Source organism: Salmo salar, chromosome ssa22 (assembly GCF_905237065.1).
Source record: "Salmo salar chromosome ssa22, Ssal_v3.1, whole genome shotgun sequence".
NCBI classification, from domain to species: domain Eukaryota; kingdom Metazoa; phylum Chordata; class Actinopteri; order Salmoniformes; family Salmonidae; genus Salmo; species Salmo salar.
The window spans coordinates 23015232-23037644 of record NC_059463.1 but is presented as its reverse complement, the minus strand read 5'-3'; the positions used below and the strand labels follow the sequence as shown (position 1 = coordinate 23037644).

At 42.8% G+C, this 22413-nt stretch overlaps 1 protein-coding gene across 2 annotated transcripts; it reads left to right on the top strand.

The window, feature by feature from the left end:
* Positions 1-494: 494 nt before the first annotated feature.
* lactbl1b (lactamase, beta-like 1b) lies at positions 495-22302 on the top strand. 2 transcript variants are annotated; one of them, XM_014166656.2, is made up of 8 exons: positions 495-739; positions 5641-5719; positions 7574-7724; positions 13666-13772; positions 14590-14747; positions 18772-19019; positions 19892-19997; positions 20248-22302. In XM_014166656.2, exons 2-8 carry the CDS (start codon positions 5657-5659, stop codon positions 21224-21226), a joined length of 1812 nt encoding a protein of 603 aa, XP_014022131.1. In that variant the 5' UTR covers positions 495-739; positions 5641-5656; the 3' UTR covers positions 21227-22302. The 2 variants fall into 2 exon arrangements, with proteins under 2 accessions (XP_014022131.1, XP_014022132.1); XM_014166657.2 differs by lacking the exons at positions 495-739; positions 5641-5719 and adding an exon at positions 7026-7283.
* The last annotated feature ends 111 nt before the right edge of the window (positions 22303-22413 follow it).

Below are 22413 nucleotides of genomic sequence, written 5' to 3'. Positions count from 1 at the left end.
TACAAACTTAGGGAGCAGACTTTGTGAAAATGAATATTTGTGTCATTCTCAAAACTTTTGGCCACGACTGTACATACATTGAAATCACTGGCCACTTTCATAATGGAACACTAATCACTTTAATAATGTTTACATATTTTGCATTACTCATCTCGTATGTATATACTGTATTCTATTCTACTGTATTTTAGTCTATGCCACTCCGACATTGCTCGTCCAAATATTGTGTATTGTTGTGAAATTGTTAGATATTACTTGTTAGATATTACTGCACTGTTGGAGCTAGAAACACAAGCATTTCGCTACACTCGAAATAACATATCTGCTAAACATGTGTATGTGACCAATCAAATTTGATTTGAATTGAAATTGTCCCTTTATTTGGTGGACTTTTCTGCCATCGAAAACACACTTAAACTAATTGAATGACTTACTTATTGATACAGACATACACCAACAAACGCACAGCACATGCACAATCACTCACACACTAACTCTCCCACACATTCTCCTACTGCAGGGGCACCCATTTTCCTGGCAGATGTCGCTGATGGCAGTGGCAGATAATCCAGGATCCTGGTTTTGATACAAGTTGGATTTAGCCATGGCCATGATACCAACATCTGTCAGGATGCTGCAGTGATCTTCCAAACACACACAGAGCAACAGCACAGGATATTGTACATTTCCATTCTGGTAAAAGAGGGGCAAGACCTACTACCCAGAATCAAGATTTGTGGTAAGTTTATGGAAAATTGATGGGTTCCAATGTTTTATGGACAAGAATAACTACTTTATCTAAGGTTGTTGGTGTCTCACGACAAGAACATTTATTGTCGTAATGTTTGGCAAAAAGAGCTATGGTTGGTTATATTTTATAATCTAGAAAAATATATGCTATTTTACAAAATGTACAATGATTGAACGTGGATGATGGATATTTTTGCAATACATATCATGTTATGTTTCATACATTATATACATGATTATATCCAGTACCAGTCAAAAGTTGGGACATACCTACTCATTCAAGGGTTTTTCTCTATTTTTACTATTTTCTACATTGTAGACATCAAAACTATGAAATAACACATATGGAGTCATGTAGTAACCCAAAAAAGTTTTAACCAAATCTAAATATATTTTAGATTTGAGATTCTTAAAAGTAGCCACCCTTTGCCTTGATGACAGCTTTGCACACGCTTGGCATTCTCTCAACCAGCCTCATGAGGAATGCTTTTCCAACAGTCTTGAAGGAGTTCCCACATATGCTGAGAACTTTTTGGCTGCTTTTCCTTCATTCTGCGGTCCAACCCATCCCAAACTATCTCAATTGGGTTGAAGTCGGGTGATTGTGGAGGCCAGGTCATCTGATGCAGTACTCCATCACTCTCCTTGGTCAAATAGCCCTTACACAGCCAGGTGCGTTTTGGGTCCTTGTCCTGTTGAGAAACAAATGCTAGTCCAACTAAGCACAAACCAGATGGGATGGCGTATCGATGCAGAATGCTGTGGTAGCAATGCTGGTTAAGTGTGCCTTGAATTCTAAATAAATCACAGACAGTGTCAGCAGCAAAGCACCCACACACCATCACAACTCCTCCTCCATGCTTCACGGTGGGAACCACACATGAGAATATCATACGTTCACCTACTCTGCGTCTCACAAAGACACTGCGGTTGGAACGAAAAATCTCAAATTGGGCTCATCAGACCAAAGGACAGATTTCCACCAGTCTAATGTCCATTGCTCGTGTTTCTTGGCCTAAGAAAGTCTCTTCTTCTTATTGTTGTCCTTTAGTAGTGGTTTCTTTGCAGCAATTCGACCATGAAGGCCTGATTCACGCAGTCTCCTCTGAACAGTTAATGTTGAGATGTGTTTGTTACTTAAACTCTGTGAAGCATTTATTTGGGCTGCAATCTCAGGTGCAGTTAATTCTAATGACCGTATCCTCTGCAGCAGAGGTAACTCTGGGTCTTCCTTTCCTGTGGCGGTCCTCATGAGAGCCAGTTTCATCATAGCGCTTGATGATTTTTGCGGCTGCACTTGAAGAAACTTTCAAAGTTCTTGACATTTTCCGGATTGACTGACCTTCATGTCTTAAAGTAATGATGGACTATCGTTTCTCTTTGCTTATTTGAGCTGCTCTTGCCATAATATGGACTTGGTCTTTAACCAAATAGGGCAATCTTCTGTATACCCCCTCTTCCTTGTCACAACACTACTGATTGGTTCAAACACATTAAGAAGGAAAGAAATTCAACAAATTAACAAGGCACACCTGTTAATTGAAATGCATTCCAAAACTTTTTTGGTTACTACATGATTCCATGTGTGTTATTTCATCGTTTTGATGTCCACAATGTAAAAAATTGTAAAAATAAAGAAAAACCCTTGAATGAGTAGCTGTGTCCAAACTTTTGACTGGTACTGTATATAATCATGTATATAATTTATTTGTTTAACACTTTTGTGGTTACTACATGATGTCATATGTGTTATTATTTTAGAGTTTTGATGTCTTCACTATTGCTTTACAATGTAGAAAATAAAAACTTGAATGAGTAGGTGTGTCCAAACTTTTGACTGGTACTATATATGATGTAGACATAGTAGCCCTCTATAACTGGAACATTATTTTAAATCTTAAACAAATACTGAAAAAATAAACACTTTACAGAGCATTTAAGTCAGTGCAGTTTTTCTTAGTAGTTAATAATTCAATAGAGCATCATAATTCACAGTAAACTATTGCTCAACAATTGTTAGAGATTATCATTATACTGTCTTGAGCATTTACATTGCATTCTATGCCAGTGCACACAGACGTGAATACATATAGATAAACATTTGAATTAAAGTACATCATATAGCCAGTTGGAAAAAAACAATGTACATTTTGGATTCTGGTGTACTCATGTTTGCCAAATGAGCATATTGACAGGTGTACAACATTTCAAGCAATTTAATGTGGATTGTCAGATATATTTTTACAGGAGAAAATGCAAATCCCAAACCAATCAAAAAATATTAAAAGAATTATGTGAGTAGATTAATAATTATCAAAAGTGTTTACAGAAGTAGAACACACTATACAACCTCCTTTTACCCCCACAAATCTGAAATGTTTCACTAGTTAGTCAGTGACTCAGCTATAGATGGTTAATAAGACATCACCGACGTCACTAAAGTATGAATTCATAGTTATTATTAGTGGGTAGATCAAAACACTTGGCAGCAGGAGAGAAAATGCGTAGCATTCCTTTGTAAACATCCTTTCACATGGCTTCTGCATGTGCTCCTTTATAATGGGTTCATCTTTTCAAGAGCATGAATAAGATTACATGAGATTTCCAGTTCATCATATTTTCTTGTAGGAAAGGTCTAAGCCTCTCAGTGAACAGTGCTTTACTTCGTTTTATTCACTTTGAATGCAAAGCATGATCTGTGAATGACGTCAGTCAAATAAACGACAGTATCTGAAATGTTACTTTTAAATCTGAATTTATTCTTGCAACAAATGTTTTAATTGTTGAAAGCATGATGTTGTTTATGTTACATCAATATGACATCATATACTGCAACCTGGCTGCTGCCAAACCTGCCTGCATGATAATTGCATAAACATTATGCAACTAATGTAAAACTAAACCAGATCTGCAAGAAATTATTCCTTTGGATATGATCTGAGTGGCTGAAGTAGAACATCTAAGCAATAAATTATTGGACAAATTATAGGGGAAAACATTTCTAGCAATGCCTGGACAGTATAAGTAAACCAATATTGCCAATCAACAGGATTTGGATCAACAGGATCAACAGGAATTGGAGACAAGTCAATATGTAAAAGATTTCAACTGTTTTGTGCAGTAGGCTGTGTGTTTTATTGGCAAGCACAAGATGTACCAAAAGCCCTTTGTTTGCGCATGTAACCTAATCTATTCCAATGTGAATCAGCCCAGCCCACCTCAACGTTGTTGATGTGTTAGGCAAACAGCAAGGAACCTTTTGTAACATTTGAAGACCATGCATCTTTAACAGGTCAACATCATTTACAGGATGGAACAAATATTAAAGTACAAAAGCTTGTTTCGTAATGAATTAAGAATCTCGAACTGTCCGTATCCAGCATTGGAAAAACATAGTTTTGTCTCACACACAATGACAATATCACTCAATCACCAAATACATGAAGCTATATTATGTAATTTGTCTTGTACCTCAAAGTCATAACGTTGTTGAATTCTTGTGAGCCCTGAGTTCCACTTTAAAATATTATCTTGAAAAGAATAGGGCTGCTGGATAGCACTTGATGGGGTTCACCTTGTGGTCATGATAGGGGCTGCACCAAATGATTGATGTATTATAATAATTGATTATGCTTATGTTTTATTAATAGAAGGGGAAGGGCTATAAGACCCCTCCCCCACTACATGTATAGGGTCCTGAACTACAGATTAGCAATATATATATATATGCATTATAAGGTTTAATATTGTTCCACAGTTATTTTCTAGTCTCTGCTTCTTATAAGAAACGGTCTGAGAGATGTGTGAGTTATTGCAGTCAAAACAGGGTGTCTGTGAGAAAGCGCCTCAAGGCTAAAAGAGATTCATAGACACAGAACCCTGCAGGGGAGTGAAAGAGATAAGAGACAAGTCAGACATACCACTATAAAGCAACTTGGGGAGTGGAAAATTACTGCTGAGCCCTTAGAAAACACTGGAACTATTGTTCTCTCCTGCAAGTTTGTATAACTGTATATGCATGGGCTTGGTCTCATGAGTAGAAGGTGTTGACGAAGGCAGTTGCATCACTAGGGGTTGACTGCAAGCATATTAAAGCAACTTGGACCCTTTCCTATTTTGTAGAACGTACTCGGAAACATGCGTGCTATGTTCCCGTTGTCAACTTCTGTCTGCAATTGCATTAATAAATTATTGATTGATTTACTTAAAGATATTGTCTGATTACTGATTTCACCAATAAGCAAATGATTGACAAGGAACAAGGAACCTACCCCAACACACTCAAGCATGCAATTTACCAGATTTACCTCAGATAAATGGTCTCAATGGCTTCATTAAGAAGAAAATCCAAGGCCATTAAGAGGAAATAGATGAAGGAGGGGTCGGCCTATGGCGTCATCAGGAAACCTGTGAATTGCATTAGTAACAACAGGGGTGTTTATCTATGGTAGCACCTGGGAGCTGTTCTATGCTGAAAAAATAGTTGAGTTCTTTCTGTATGCTTGACAGCTTGGTGTACTGATAGGAGTGACTTAGTCAGCTTTAATTTTAATATTCTTGTGCCAGACTGCACACCTGCACTCTTCACACTTTCAGAAAAAAGAGGAAGTCTAGACGAGATGGCTTCATAGTTCACTTAGATAAGGCCTGCCTTACTATCTTATTTGATGTGTTAATCTATTTGTTTGATATTTCATCAGCTCAGTTTGACATTGACTACCTGCAAGTGTTTTTAATTGGATGTATTGAATTATTTATACAAATTATCTTATTAATATACTTCTATCATACAGGTATTAAAGCAATAGTGATGTCTTTTCAGTATAGCTCTCTGCTAAAACTTCAACAAAAAAAAGTCCTGTTTGATGTAAACATCTTTTCATGTTTCAGAATGTGCTCATGAGTAATGGGGAAGACAGGCAGCAAAGTGCTGAGAGAGACATCTTTGGATGGAGTTCAGCCACAGCAGGTAAAGGCTTATATACAACACTACACACACTTCCTTATTGGGAGACTGCAGGTCATTTGTGTGTCTGCGCTGGAGCTTATCTGATTCTGTGCCGCTTACTCACCACATCTCCTGACTCCGTTCAAACGGGACAGCTGCGTGTTCCACAGCCATCAACTGGTTATGCAATCAGGATCAACTCCAGCTTACTTTCACACATTATCTCTTTCTGTAGCATCATTAGTCCTATGTATATCAGAATACATTACTGGGCCTACAATAATTCACAGCCTTCCACAGCTAACAAAACAGCCATCATTCTAGCTGAATTTAGAAAGATTGAATGATTCACTGAAAATGTGATGAAACTTAAGTCCTATCTATGAGAGATGGTAATTGCTGAGTAAGACAGGTTTTTGATCGTGGGTATTATATAAGTTCTACTTTTTTCTGAACCTTGAGAAGTGCTTGAAATCCTTGATTTCTGCTTAGCTACTCTGTTTGGAAAGCCCATTCCCTGTTTAATCGAAACACAATTATCTATTTAATGAAAACAGCCAATCCCTGTTTAAACATTCAAAAAACGTTAAAATAATAAACAAATGTAAAAAAAATACAACCATTACTAATTGATTACAACAACATTCATTCATTTATTGATTATTGAGCTAAATCTAATGCAAACAGTCATAACTAGAGCTTGGTGTCTGTATTTAGTTTATATATATTGGTGGTTACCTCTCCCTGCAGCCAAGCATGACAGTAACCCTAGGAACTCCTAGTCCGCCCTGAGCAGGCTCAGGCCCACGATCTGCCCACTGACACCTGATACAATGACCTTAGGCCTGAGTCACACAAATAGATCAATGAATCAATGAATGAATCATAGCCAAGGAACATACACCCATACACTATGCATAGTTGTACTTTACAGGATGCAGCCTATGTGTACAGTGTGTATGTTGTGTGACTGTTAGCTATGGAATAGAGAGAGTGAAGTTGTATTCCTTCCTAAGATGTCTCAATCAGTGTCCTTCTCTTAACATATTAGTCCGCTGGAGCGCTATAACTCAGTGTGCCCATGGGATTTCTCTTGTCAACTCATGTTCCCCGCTAATGTGCCTCATGAGGCACACATACCCTCCTCCTGTAAGGGTTGAGTAGACGCTATGTTTTTCAGCCGGGACTACTCGGTAGGTTCCAGCAGTGGCAGAAACTGGACTGAAGTGAATTGATTCGTGGGGGATTAGAGATTAAGATTTCCCCTCCCGCTCAGATGGGCTTTAGTGGAGTAAATCTGGGGATTATGATGTCAGAGGCCCGTGGTTGTCAGAGAGGAAATTTAATTGTCAGAGGAGTGCTGATGGCCAGGATTATGGCACGGCCAGTGAGGAAATGTAAGAATGGGAAGCCATGTCTGTGCCATAACCCTGTACAGTGAAACCTTCAGGGAAGAACATCAACCACTATTGGAATTTGAGAGTTGGTGGCCCATGGCGCTGAATGGATTGTTCAGATGCTTAGTCAGTGAGAGAGAGAGTTTTTTATTATCTTCTGCCTGCCCTTAATGCATCCTTGTCAAGTGGTAAGTAGTCTTGATTGTGATTATTATCTAAGTACTGTACGTACTATAATTCAGCAAGTTACCTCACTAATGTTCTAAAATGACATATGCCACATGGTGAAACCCCTCGTTCCTGTTGATCTCTTCGCATTCTAAAAGCCCATTCCTAACCATGTGTGTGTGTGTGTGTGTGTGTGTGTGTGTGTGTGTGTGTGTGTGTGTGTGTGTGTGTGTGTGTGTGTGTGTGTGTGTGTGTGTGTGTGTGTGTGTGTGTGTGTGTGTGTGTGTGTGTGTGTGTGTGCATGTTTCAGCCTGCCCCTGCTGCTGCTATTGAGGGGCTCACCAAGACCAAGAAGATGAAGGTGAAATGGACTCAGTTGGGCATGGTGTTCTTCCTGTTGCTCTCCCTGGTCATGACAGGATGTTTCCTCTGGCAGTACCAGCTGCCAAAGTTACTGCCAGGTAAGGCTCACTCCCTGCATTCAACCTTGTCCGTGATAACATTAGTACCAAACTGAAAATAATGTCAGGAGCAAGCAATTCAACATATTAAGCAGTAAACAGCATCAATTCACTCTAAACATTTCAGCCTGTCAATCTCTTGTGGTTTTGTTACATTGTGTCTGAGGTAAATGGGTAAAGATTACTCAAAGCTTATGATTATATTAGTGGTTACAGCATCTTTACATGTAATCTCTCTTAGACAGATCTACATAAACATAACTGGTACCATAGAATCTGTCGGGAAGGAATGGGATGTGTAGGATGAAAGCAGCAGAAATTCCGGTGTTTGGGTTTTTTGTCGCTGGTTATTTAGACATGATTTTGCAGGCATTAGCATCGTTCAAATTTCGGGAAAAGGGAGGGGACATTTCACCCATAACTTGCAAAGAGAGAGGGTGGAGCTCCTTGTTACGGTTCTGCTCCTCTTTCTAGCATCTCATCACCTCTTCTATTAACACGCATGGATCCAAAACTTAATTGAGCAGCTGACCAATTACCTGACACTTTAGTTCTGGGTTAACCGAGATTACAGTATGTAGCTCCTGCTTCCTCTGCATTAACGTTGACACATACAATCTGAGATTTTGCACACAAAGAAACCTCTAGAAATGAGTTAGTTGTTTTAAGGAAATAGAGAAAAGTTCCAACACATGGCAGTTCTCCCTTCAGAATGGATTTATTTGCCTGGAAGCCACATGAGGATACATTGAAGTGCTTCCAAGCAAGTCATTACAGTTGTCTGAGGTGTGATTGTGAAATCCTATTAGCTGTTTTCTATGGGTGGTCAATGGATTAGGCAGACAGTGCTTGAAATATGGATTTTCAGGTGAATAAAAGAGAAGAGCAGTTGTGGATGAAGTCAATCAAAATCATTCTGGTTTAATACAAGTTGCAACAGAGGCAATATCCAGCATTAGAGCAAAAAAAATGTCTAACTGGCCTCCACTATCAGCAGACAACTGTTCTGTCAACAAGGTCACTAAATCTTCTTAAAGACTGAGCAGGCTTAGCCACTGTCTGCAGAGTTTACAAGAAAGTATTCAGTTGAAGTCGGAAGTCTACATACACTTAGGTTGGAGTCATTAAAACTCGTTTTTCAACCACTCCACAAATTTCTTGTTAACAAACTATAGTTTTGGCAAGTCGGTTAGGACATTACTTTGACACAAGTAATTTTTCCAACAATTGTTTACAGACAGATTATTTCACTTATAATTCACTGTATCCCAATTCCAATGGGTCAGAAGTTTACATACACTAAGTTGACTGTGGCTTTAAACAGCTTGGAAAATTCCCGAAAACTATGTCATGGCTTCAGAAGCTTCTGATAGGCTATTTGACATCATTTGAGTCAATTGGAGGTGTACCTGTGGATGTATTTCAAGGCCTACCTTCAAACTCAGTGCCTCTTTGCTTGACATCATGGGAAAATCAAAATAAATCAGCCAAGACCTCAGAAAAAAATTGTAGACCTCCACAAGTCTGGTTCATCCTTGGTGTAACGGCTGTCTGAGGAAGAAGTGGACCAAAATGCGGCGGAGTTAGGGTTCGTCATATTTAATTAAACGAACACTATGCAATTTACAAAAACAACAAAACTGACAGCCAACACAGTCCTGTCAGGTGCAACCACAATGACAAGCACAATTACGCACGAAACACAAAGGAAACGTAGGCAACTTATGTGTGACTCCCAATCAACCACAACCTTCTACAGCTGTGCCTGATTGGAAGTCACACGGCCAAAATCTATGAAACAATAAAAAAACACACACTCCCTTCTGCCACATCCTGACCCAACTACACCCTCTACTGGTCAGGACGTGACAGTACACCCCCCCCCCCCCCCTCAAAGGTGCATACCCCGAAATGCACCTACAGAAAACACAGAAAAAAAAACCCAAAACGACAACAAACAAAAAAAATCCCATAAACAAAAAAAGGGGAGGGAAGGGAGGGTGGCTGCCGTCAACAACGGCACTGTGCTACACCCTCCCTCCCCAACCCACCTATCCTGGAGGTGGCTCAGGTGCAGGACGTGGACCTCGCTCCACCTTCGGCGTCGCCCACTTCGGTGGCGCCGATAGCTGCGCCGAGCAGACGGGCCACTCGGGCTGACCCTGGCAGACGGACCACTCGGGCTGGGCCGGAGGACAGGCGGGCCACTCGGGCTGGGCCGGAGGACAGGCGGGCCACTCGGGCTGGGCCGGAGGACAGCGGGCCAGTCGGGCTGGGCCGGAGGACAGGCAGGGCACCCTGGCAGATCCGAGCAGGCGGGCACCTCTGGCAGACCCGGGCAGTCGGGCCACTCTGGCAGCTCCGGCACGACGGGCCACTCTGGCAGCTCTGGCACGACGGGCCACTCTGGCAGATCCGGCACAACGGGCCACTCTGGCAGATCCGGCACGACGGGCCACTCTGGCAGATCCGGCACGACGGGCCACCCTGGCAGATCCGGCACGACGGGCCACCCTGGCAGATCCGGCACGACGGGCCACTCTGGCAGATCCGGCACGACTTGCCACACTGGCAGATCCGGCACGACGGGCCACCCTGGCAGATCCGGCACGACGGGCCACCCTGGCAGATCCGGCATGACGGGCCACTCTGGCAGATCCGGCACGACGGGCCACTCTGGCAGATCCGGCTCAGGATTCACCAGGCTGGGGAGACATAATGGAGGCCTGGCTCTGGGCGCAGGCCCTGGACTCACCAGTCTGGGAAGACCCGCTGGAGGCCTGGTTTGAGGAGGTGGCACAGGAGAGACCAGGGTGGAGAGACCCACTGGAGGACTGGTCCATGGAGGAGACACGGGCTTGACCAGGATAGGGAGACCCACTGGAGGACTGGTCCGTGGAGGAGACACGGGCTTGACCAGGATAGTGAGACCCACTGGAGGACTGGTCCGTGGAGGAGACACGGGCTTGACCAGGATAGGGAGACCCACTGGAGGACTGGTCCGTGGAGGAGACACGGGCTTGACCAGGATAGGGAGACCCACTGGAGGACTGGTCCGTGGAGGAGGCACGGGCTTGACCAGGATAGGAAGACATGCAGGAGGCCTGGTTCTGGGCGTAGGCACAGGACGTGCAGGGCTGGGAAGACATGCAGGAGGCCTGTTTCTGGGCGCAGGCACAGTCTTTACCAGACAACCAGCACGCACCTCAGGACGAGTATGGAGAGCTGCCTCAGGTGACATCATTCCCACGACACGCTCATTAGGGCGAATGCCGTACTTTATGCACCACACTAGCAGCTCTCTCATCTCTCTCTCTCTTAATTTCCCCATTAACCCCGTCACAGTCTCTGCCTCATATCCCTCGCTCACCTCCAATGTCATCCCGACTGGCTCTGGTTCCGACCTCAGCTCCACCGACTGTCCCGTGTGCCCCCCCAATTTTTTTTTATTGGGGCTGCCTCTCGCGCTCGTTGCGCTCTCTCTCCTCGTAATAGCGCCTCTCCGCTCTCGCCGCTTCAATCTCCCACTGCGGGAGGCGATAATCCCCAGCCTGAGGCCATGGTCCCTCTCCGTCCAGGATTTGTTCCCAAGTCCATTGGTCCACAACGCTGTACTCCTGCTGCTCCTTCCTCTTCCGCCGCTTGGTCCTGGTTTGGTGGGTAATTCTGTAACGGCTGTCTGAGGAAGAAGTGGACCAAAATGCAGCGGAGTTAGGGTTCGTCATATTTAATTAAACGAACACTATGCAATTTACAAAAACAACAAAACTGACAGCCAACACAGTCCTATCAGGTGCAACCACGATGACAAGCACAATTACCCACGAAACACAAAGGAAACGTAGGCAACTTATGTGTGACTCCCAATCAACCACAACCCTCTACAGCTGTGCCTGATTGGAAGTCACACTGCCAAAATCAATGAAACAATAAAAAAACACACACTCCCTTCTGCCACATTCTGACCCAACTACACCCTCTACTGGTCAGGACGTGACACTTGGGAGCAATTTACAAATGCCTGAAGGTACCACGTTCATCTGTACAAACAATAGTACACAAGTATAAACACCATGGGACCATGCAGCCGTCATACCGCTCAGGAAGGAGACGCATTCTGTCTCCTAGAGATTAACATACTTTGGTGCGAAAAGTGCAAATCAATCCCAGAACAACAGCAAAGGACTTTGTGAAGATTCTGGAGGAAACAGGTACAAAAGTATCTATATCCACAGTAAAACGAGTCCTATATCAACATAACCTGAAAGGCCGCTCAGCAAGGAAGAAGCCACTGTTCCAAAACTGCCATAAAAAAGGCAGATTACAGTTTGCAACTGCACATGGGGACAAAGATTTTTTGGAGAAATGTCCTCTGGTCTGATGAAACAAAAATGGAACTCTTTGGCCCCAATGACCATCGTTATTTTCTGATGAAAAGGGGGGAGGCTTGCAAGCGGAAGAACATCATCCCATCCTCGAAGCACGGGGGTGGCAGCATCATGTTGTGGGGGTGCTTTGCTACAGGAGGGACTGGTGCACTTCACAAAATAGATGGCATCATGAGGGAGGAAAATTATGTGGATATATTGAATGTCAAGACATCAGTCAGGAAGTTAAAGCTTGGTCACAAATGGGTCTTCCAAATTGACAATGACCCCAAGCATACTTCCAAAGTTGTGGCAAAATGGCTTAGAGACAACAAAGTCAAGGTATTGGAGTGGCCATCACAAAGCCCTGACCTCAATCCTATAGAAAATGTGTGGGCAGAACTGAAAAAGCATGTGTGAGCAAGGAGGCCTACAAACCTGACTCAGTTACACCAGCTCTGTCAGGAGGAATGGGCCAAAATTCAACCAACTTATAGTGGGAAGCTTGTGGAAGGCTACCCAAAACATTTGACCAAAGTTAAACAATTTAAAGGCAATGGCACCAAATACTAATTGAGTGTGTGTAAACTTCTGACCGACTGGGAATGTGATGAAAGAAATAAAAGCTGAAATGACTAATTCTCTCTACTATTATTCTGACATTTCACAATCTTAAAATAAAGTGGTGATCCTCACTTACCTAAGACAGGGAATTTTTACTAGGATTAAAAGTCAGGAATTGTGAAAAACTGAGTTTAAATGTATTTGGTGTATGTAAACTTCCGACTTCAACATCAGCCCTTAGACAGGCCAAAGGTCTGTTTAAGAAGTAAGATGATCATCAGTAGTCAGTTACAACAGATAATTGTATAATAATACAATTTTCCCACTACAGTGCTCACAGTGAAGCAACCTACTGTAGTGCTAAAGGTGTTTTTAGATTGTCCGCCTATTTCTGATGACAGTGAGAGATGCTACTGTACTTTCCCCTTAACGTCTTCTTTGCTAAAAGTTTCTGTGGCAGCTATTTGAGAAAGTAATATTATAGAGAACTTATAGGGAAATATAAAGTGTAGTCAATGGTTTTATTTTCCAAATTTAGCGGTCATCTTTACCCCTAGGCTTTAGTTGCATTCTTTACTGAAGTGCTGCTTCTTACACTTTTACTCTTTCAGTAGCACACCATGGCTGTATGATCTAGCACTGGATCTGAATTCATTAACATACTGTAGGCCTATGGGCCTGTTGACTATAGTAACTCTCGGAGCTATAAAGGCTAGATCTAATCCTATGTAAATGAGAGTCTCCGTTAACTGCTCATTCAAAATTCACAGTGCGTTCGGAATGAATCACCTTTATGACTATGTACTTGTGTGCAAATTGGATCCTTTGTGGTAGCCTAGAGACATGGGAACTCAGGTGATTAATGAAGTCCTGTGCAAGTCCATTATGGCACATTGTGTTTGTCTCCTTGTCATGTCATACATATTACTCCACCAACATCAAGTGTGAATTTCAATAAACGCCCAACTTCTTTCCCCTTCTTCCTATATCTCTCTCTGTCTCTCTGCCAGATGAAGGCATGGGAGGCAATGCCAAATCAGAACGGATGTGCCCACGCTTCCCTGAGCCTCTCCCCCTGGAACACCCTATCCCTACCCTGAAAGAGGCACTAGAAAAGGTAAGAGCTCCCTTGGGCCATTCAGACTAGGCACATTCTGCTCATGTCCAACTAAGAACAGGGAACATGTGTTAATGATAATGCTTTATAACAATTGCCTAGACACACTCCCCCAGAGGGGTTGTATTACCATGCAGAAAAATATGTTTGATAAAGAAAGTATGTTTGATAAAGAAGCCTCTGAGCGGGACGTGACCCGTTCCTGCATTAATATAACTCAGACAGTGAAGGGCATTCTACAAAACAGAGAGGAGAGGAGAGCAGTCCTACCAGTCCCAGCACATATCCGTACGAGCAGCGGTCTGTTATGGATGAGTGTTGAAATTCCCATTGGAATCCTATTAACAATGTCCTCAGAATGACAAAAACACATTGGAACTCCTTGTATCTTTTATATAGAACCGAATATCCCTGCATACGTTAAGACATTACTGCTTTGGCCCTCATAAAAACAGAGAGACATAATCTCTAAGGTAGGTTGTCATTCTGACAGTGTCCATTGACAGTGTCATTCCATCTGCCTATTACCTGTGACAGTTAAGAATAATGTCAGTTCATTCAGCATCTGCCAAGCCTTGGCAGTAAATGCACCTCCATCACAACAAATCAATAGGAAGCAGTCTATTTTTGTCCACATAGTGCCTTAAAGTCTTCAAGACCCAGGGTAACTTTTGAACATCTTGTTTACTGAAACTACAGTACAACCTTGAGGGAGAGTCTGTGAATCAATTTGTTTCTCAGTAAGAATTTCTGTTTTGTAGTGTTTACAGCTATAGTAGTCGATATAAATGCTTATAAGTGTTATGTTCTCACTCAGGTGGACACACTGCTGCGCCAGAGTGTCAACCCTGCCAGTCTTCCCTCTTTGTCGGCCATTGTGATTTTCAATGACACCGTTCTGTGGACTGGTAACTTTGGCAAGAGGAACGGAAGTGACCCACTCTCAGCTCCACCCAATGAATACACCATCTATAGGTAAGGAGCAGCAGAGATGTCAGGGCTCTTTGGGCCCTCCAGGGGGATGACCAAGACAGGTCTGTTCATTTTGGTGTCATGGTCATTAATTATAAGCACCCTTAGCCCTTTCTTATTAATTTCTTAATTCGGGGACATGCGTGTAATTCCGTTGTCCGATTGCATTAGCTTGCAATCATAGCACTATTACATTGTATGACGTACTACGTGCTCTGAGCATGTGAATGTCCTATCAGTCACAGCTTTATTGCTGCTCTTGATAGAGGCATTGACGTCACACAGCAATTAGCCTCTGACACAGTTAGCCACTACAATGCACCGTCATGTACCAAAAAGCTGTAATAGGTTTTCTGGCTTCAGAGTACAGTTGTCAACACTGACCAACAGGAGTCTATATTCACTGATGCACAGCTTCCAGTTAGAGTGATCATTACCAAATGAAATGAGAGCTGTTAAAGTCATGTGACTTTGCTTTAGCGCTTTACTGAAAGATAGACTCAGTGAGATGACGCTGCAACGAACAGCCCCGGAGATATTTAAATGAGCGCGATGCAAGACTTCGCTCTCACAGTCACACAGAGTATCTGTGCATGTGAACGGGTGGGTTTCACCCTGCTACAATGTGGTACTTTAAAAAAAAAAAAAAAAAAATTTAAACTATAGCTTTGGGACCAAAACTGCAGAGAAGTTTGGCCTTGTGCTTCAACGATTTTAGTTGTTGCGGACATTGACCCACTAAGGCTGTTTACACAGCCACCGTAAGAACCCAAATCTGATTTTCTTTCTATATCCAATCTTTTTTTCTGACTGTCCACACTCAGTTTTAGATGTAACCCATATCAGATTTAAGCAATCACACTGATGTAGCCTCTGAAGTAGCACACAGATGCAATGCTCATTTCTTGATACTGATCCTTTAACTTTTGAGGTGGTTGTCATGGTAATGGCAGGTCATGTGCCAAAAAAAAACAACTTTATATGGCTGTTGTATAAATCAGAAGTCAAAAGATCAGATTTCATGTGTATTTTTTGCTGTTTACACATTAGCAAAAGATCATATAGGTATCAGATATGCAAATAATTGGTCAAATATTTGAATTGGGATGCCTGTGTAAACAGCCTACAGTATGTATTTGCTTTGTGCATGCAATGTCATCTCGGTGAGTCTACCTTTAATTTTGACACACGTATTTGGGGAGTTTCTCCCATTCTTCTCTGCAGATCCTCTCAAGCTCTGTCAGGTTAAATGGGGAGCGTTGCTGTACAGCTATTTTCAGGTCTCTCCGGAGAGGTTTGATCGGGTTCAAGTCCGGGCTCTGGCTGGGTCACTCAAGGACATTCAGAGACTTGTCCCGAAGCCACTCCGGCATTGTCTTGGCTGTGTGCTTAGGGTTGTTGTCCTGTTGGAAGGTGAACCTTAGCCCCAGTCAGGTCCTGAGCGCGCTGGAGCAGGTTTTCATTAAGAATCTCTCTTTACTTTGCTCCGTTCATCTTTCCCTCAATCCTGACTAGTCTCCCAGTCCCTACCACTGAAAACATCCCCATAGCTTGATGCTGTCACCACCATGCTTCACCGTAGGGATGGTGCCAGGTTTCCTACAGACATGACGCTTGGCATTCAGGCCTAAGAGTTCAATCTTGGTTTCATTAGACAAGAGAATCTTGTTTCTCATGGTCTGAGAGTCCTTTAGGTAACTTTTAGCAAACTCCAAGCGGGCTGTCATGTGCCTTTTACTGAGGAGTGGCTTCCGTTTGGCCACTTTAGCATAAAGGCCTGATTGGTGGAGTGCTGCTGAGATGGTTGTCTTTCTGGAAGGTTCTCCTATCTCCATAGAGGAACTCTGGAGCTCTGTCAGAGTGACCATCGGTTTCTTGGTCAACTCCCCGACCAAAGCCCTTCTCCCCAGTTTTCTCAGTTTGGCCGGGCGGCCAGCTTTAGGAAGAGTCTTGGTTGTTTCAAACTTCTTCCATTTATGAATGATGGAGGCGACTGATCTTGGGGACCTTCAAATGTTTTGGTACCCTTCTCCAGATCTGTGCTTCAACACAATCCTGTCTCGGAGCTCTACAGACAATTCCTTCAACCTCAGGGCTTGGTTTTTGCGCCGACATGCACTGTCAACTGTGCAACCTTATGTACTTTAGACAAGTGTATGCCCATCCAAATCATGCCTTTTCAAATTGTTATTTTACAGTAAACCAATCGACAGACTTTCAGCACCCTTATAGGGAAGGACATTCAAGAAGCACAGCACTAACACAAATGACTGATGATTGGCTGAGTGAAATTGATAAAAAAAGATTGTCGGGGGTGTTTTGTTAGACTTCATTGTGACTTTTGACATTATTGATCATAGTCTTTTGCCGGAAAACGTATGTGTTATGGCTTTACACCCCCTGCTATATTGTGGATGAAGAGTTACCTGGCTAACAGCTCGGACACCCATGCATACCCCACAAGACATGCCACCAGAAGTCTTTTCACAGTCCTCCAATCCAGAATACACTTTGGGAGGTGCACAGTACTACATAGAGGCATGACTACATGGCTACATTCCACATCAAGTAACTCATGCAAGCAGTAAAATTAGATTTAAAAAACAGATAAAAATACATCTTATGGAAGGGCGGGGACTGTGAAGCAACACAAACATGGGCACAGACACATGCATACATACACACGATAACATATGCACTATACACACACACGTACACATGGATTCTGTGTTGTAGATGTGATAGTAGAGTAGGGGCCTGAGGGCTGTCATGAACCCGGCTCAAAGTGTGTAACAAAAAGGGAGACAATGTGGAGATAAGGAGTAACAAAAAATATTTATTAACTAAAGTAAACTAAATATAATTAACAATGGTGTGTGTTGTCAGTAATCAGTAGTGTAAGTGAGTGGTTGCGTGCATAAATGTGATAATGAGGGTTGTTGAAAGGTGCCAACGCAAACAACCAAAAACAGCCACAAAAACAGCCACAAAAACAGCCACAAAAACAGCCACAACCAAAATCTGTGTCTGCATGGAGAGAGTCTCCTCAATGAATGGGGAAGATGTGTATTTATCCCCAGGACACACCCGAACCCAGGTGTGTCCCATTTCGCTGACGACCCTCCCAGCTCCGCCCGCCGACATCCTATTAAGGAAAACAAGAGCAAAGAGAAAGAATTCGGCAGACAGAGTGGGAGGGTCGTCACAGAGCACACACTTAATATGTTGTGAAATCTGTTGTGAATGTATTGTAAAGTTTACCATTTTTTTATAACTGCCTTAATTTTGCTAGAGCCCAGGAAGAGTAGTTGCTGCCTTGGCAGCACTGCTGTATTTTTTTCAGATTTGTGGTATGTTTTCATCTCAGCAATAAATTGGAGCCTAAAATTGGCTTAAAAATGTCTGGCCGGGATGAAATCAAAGGAGTGTTGTCGACAAGCCCATTGTACCATCAACAATGCCCGTTTCAAATCCAATTTACTTGATGTTTGTGGAGATTGCATTCATGATAAATCAAACGGATTAAGCGTAAATTACCTTTAAAAGTCGATTGCAATACTCTTGTCGGCCATGTGCCTTTGATTGAATACTGACCAACTTTATGTCTTGAACTACGGTATGTATGGGCTATTATGTCTTCATCTACATTGGCTCCAGATTCTCTCCAGCTCTGTCTTGAGTGTTGTCAGCATGGCCCTTGAATAGACATATACTGTAGTATGATGATGTCATTTTAAACTCCAAACCCCTCAGTGTGTTAATGGAGGTAAAAATGATGCTGTCGCAAGAATGTCTGCGGTATGAGGCAGAGAAAACATTGTGAGGTCAAAAGCCTGAGTGTAGAAAGCTTTAGAGTGCATGTGAAAATGAAAGAATGTTACAGTAAGTTAATCCTCTGAAAGGAAGAATAGTACTCATTTGTGCATGCTTGCCATAGTTTTTGTTGTAATGATTTCTTTAAAAGCTTTTTGCAGGCATCGGGGGATTTACAGTAGTAATTAACACCTGTTTGATTCCTGCCCTACAGGATTGCCAGCCTTTCAAAGATCTTCCCAACGCTGATGCTGTACAGGCTGTGGGAGGATGGGAAGATTGCCTCTCTGGATGACCCACTTGAGAAATATGTGGAGAATTTCACCATTAAAAACCCTCTGGGCAAGTCACGGGACTCTGAGCTCAAGTACGTGACAGACGGTCTGATCTTTCTGGACAGTGGAGAGGTTCAGATCCGCTCCTCCTCTGTCACCCTGCGCAGGATGGCCAGCCAGCTCTCAGGTGAGATACGGACGGCCCCCCACCCCCACCCCCCCATCCCACCTGGGATTGGAAACCAGGTCATGTCGACCCTTTATACGACTGTGAGGGGAAACCCGTTTTGTGCCTAATGTGCTCAGCTGCAGTGTTGAAAACTTTCATGCTATTATGACCAAAATGGCCACTATAATGTAATATTGATGATCTTATTCATTGATTCAATTTAAATGCCAACATACTGCAATCTCTAGTCAGAGCCCTTAAACCTCTAAGCAGGTTTCTAGATTGCCTTCTAAGGTGGTAAACACTTCTGACGTTACAGAAACTGTTCAGATTGTCACTGCATCTGCTTATCATCAGAAATAGATCATGTGAGTGCTGAGGGACGATGAATTCCACTTATTGATGGGTGACGCTCTAAATTGACAAAAACCTTGGTAATGGTAACATCTACACTAATATACAGGCCAATGTGCCAGTGACATACACCTTCTACAGAATAGTATGTCTTGTCTTTTTATTAGCATATTACACCACAAAATCCAAGCCTGTTACTTCAATATGGCACCCTACAATACCTTGCTTTGAAACATAGGTTTGATTTGATTTGCATTTTGATCATTGAGGCATGAAGGTTGAACTCAATAATTTATTGAGGAGAGTACTTGATGTTTCAGACTAGACTTTGATACTGATGGATTTCTGAGCTGTACATTAAATGAAATGATCAGTGACATACATTGCAGATGACATGCTGGAATAACAGTTGAGGGCCTCATTTTAGTTCAAATTAATTGAAATCGTTGTGAGCTTTATTTGTCATACTAGCTAAATTAATGTATTTGCTTTCTTTATACGTAAACACTAAAGATGTTGTGTTTTGTTAACTGCAGGTCTACCCAGAAGACTTAGAGCCACTAACCTGCTATGGAAGGGGAAAACACAGGCTGCAGTGAATCTGCTGCAAGACGATGTCCTCGTTGCAGACCCTGGCACCAAGTAAGACCTTAAAGCCCATCGTTCGATATCAGAAGAGCAATATAGTAATTCAAATGTTGTGCATGTCCTTGTGCCATTTAACATTCAGTCAATATTTGCTGTGTGTAATATAATGGAGCATATTTGCTTCACTCATTTGGATGTAAATAGACGGCTCAGGTGTTTAATTCCATCACTCCCGTGGGCTGTATTAACCCTGCAGTCTGCCCTATCATAATGACTTCCCACTCTGCTGCTCTGTGTTTTGCAGATGCCACTACAGTAACCTAGCCTTCTCCTTATTGGCCCACGTCATGGCTGAGAAGGTGGTGGGCATGGACTACCAGCGCTGGATCAATGATAACATCCTGGACCGGCTGGGGATGGAGGATACAGGCTTCGACATCACCCCAGGGATCCACAGCCAGATGGCTGTGGGCGTCTACTCCAGTGGCCAGCCAGCCCCTCTGTATGACCTGGGTTGGTATCGCCCCTCAGGCCAGATGTTCTCCACTGCCGCTGACCTTGCCAAGCTGGCTATGATGCTGCTGGGGGCCTACCATCGCAAACTCCTGGAGCCTGACACCCTGAAAATCATGCTGACCCCTCTGTTCCGCTGTGATAAGGACTACTTTGCAAACCGCACCGGCACACCATGGGAGGTGAATGAGCAGTTGGGCTATGAGGTGGTGCGTAAAGACGGAGACCTAGACGGCTACTCAGCCACCTTCTCACTGGTGCCCAGGCTCAAGCTGGGCCTGGTAGTGCTGATGGCTGGCACCAGACCTCAGAACCAGGATGTGTTGGCCAAGGCTTACAGCCACATAATACCCGCCATGGAGAGGGCTTTCCGGGAGTCCAAGAAGATCCTCATCCCTCCCCCTAATCCAGACCCTTACATAGGCTTCTTCACCTACGGAAACATTACCTTCTATGAGATCAAAGCTGGAGCAGACGGGGTTCTGATCATGCAGCAGTTTGGTCCCCAGATTGAGGACCTGATCCCAGAGAGATATCGGACAATAAAGCTGAACTACCTTGTGGACAGGGTGTTCAGGGTGGTGTTTGAGAAAGAGTACCCTTGTGTCTTGCGGGTCAGCACTGCGTCTGTCTCCCTTGAGGCCCAAGACGGGCAGCTCTTTAACTTTTATGTGTTTGACAAGCGGGGTCTGTCCCCTGGCTTCGATGCACCAGGACTGAATACATACAATGTGGTCAGGATAGCCCATAGGCCGACTTTCTCGAACTAACTGAACTCATACATTGGAAAGGCGCATGAATGTGCAGGATGAAGGTCCTGTTTGGGTCTGTAGCCTATATTTAATAATGATATTCTATATTGAAAGAGCACATTGCTGGAGGACAGTGAGTGGACAATACCATGATGCATTGCAAAAGAAGGTACACAGCTAGAAAAAAAGGTGTTTAATTTACCCATTGTTGTCAACTCTTGTACATAATGTTTTCTTTGATTTCCATGTCAAATAATGGCATTGTACATAAACAGCATTTTTATACAGTTGGTAACCTGACCTTAAACATATTATACTGTACACACTTATTGTATTGTGGCACAGTAATAGAGGGGTTGGTTGTTTAGCAACAAAACCGATGCGCGTGCAACCATGGGGCAAAATAGACAGGTTTGGCTTGGATTGTTGACAACATGTAAACTATATTTAGTCTCTTGAAAACATAAAGACATTTGCACAATGAGAACTTGTTGTCTCTCAAATACATTGTTACAGTTGTTGGTGAGCTAGCTAGCTAATTTTAGGCATATTAGCATTGACATGACATCAGTCAAAACACCTCAAAACAAGACATGGTATCAATAACAAGAGGACATGAGCTGAAACAAGACCCACATGGCAGTTTCTTGTCATTCTTTCTAGCAATCTGGCCGTCCAGAATGACAACAACATGCTGTCTTCTGCCCCATGGAAGCGCACACATCGTTTTCGTGATGTTGTCAGCTATCCCATCTATTGAGTCTTTCCTATGTTCTGCACATTTTTACCTTACTTTTATCAGCTTGTTCTATCCTTACAATGCATTTGTAAGAAAAAACTGCATGGAAATATGGCAAGCAGGAATCAATCAACACAATTCAATTGTAACACTTTCATTTGCATGTGGAAGTTCATGTTTTCTTGCCCTATGAATTTCATTTTGATTAATCAAAAGATGTGCAATGTATGTTTAAACTGCAGCAAAACATGGATTTATTTGTATTTGTTATCAATGAATCGCCTGATCATTTTTGACCTGCGGAAAATCCATAAGATATGTTCATGCCAAACAAAAATAAAGTCTGATTTTTAAATAGTGATAATGTTGGCATGTTTCGGCAAGGAGACCTTCTACAGTATCTGTAGCCATACTGTACAGTAAGTATACTGTGTGTGAGAACAGACCAAAATGCAGTCCAACCTTT

Excerpts from the sequence above, each read along its gene's own strand:
- lactbl1b (XM_014166656.2), top strand. The coding sequence starts at position 5,657 with ATGGGGAAGACAGGCAGCAAAGTGCTGAGAGAGACATCTTTGGATGGA. Across the intron at positions 5,720-7,573 it reads ATGGAGTTCAGCCACAGCAG|CCTGCCCCTGCTGCTGCTAT; the intron begins GTAAAGGCTTAT and ends TGCATGTTTCAG. Across the intron at positions 19,998-20,247 it reads GTTGCAGACCCTGGCACCAA|ATGCCACTACAGTAACCTAG; the intron begins GTAAGACCTTAA and ends TGTGTTTTGCAG.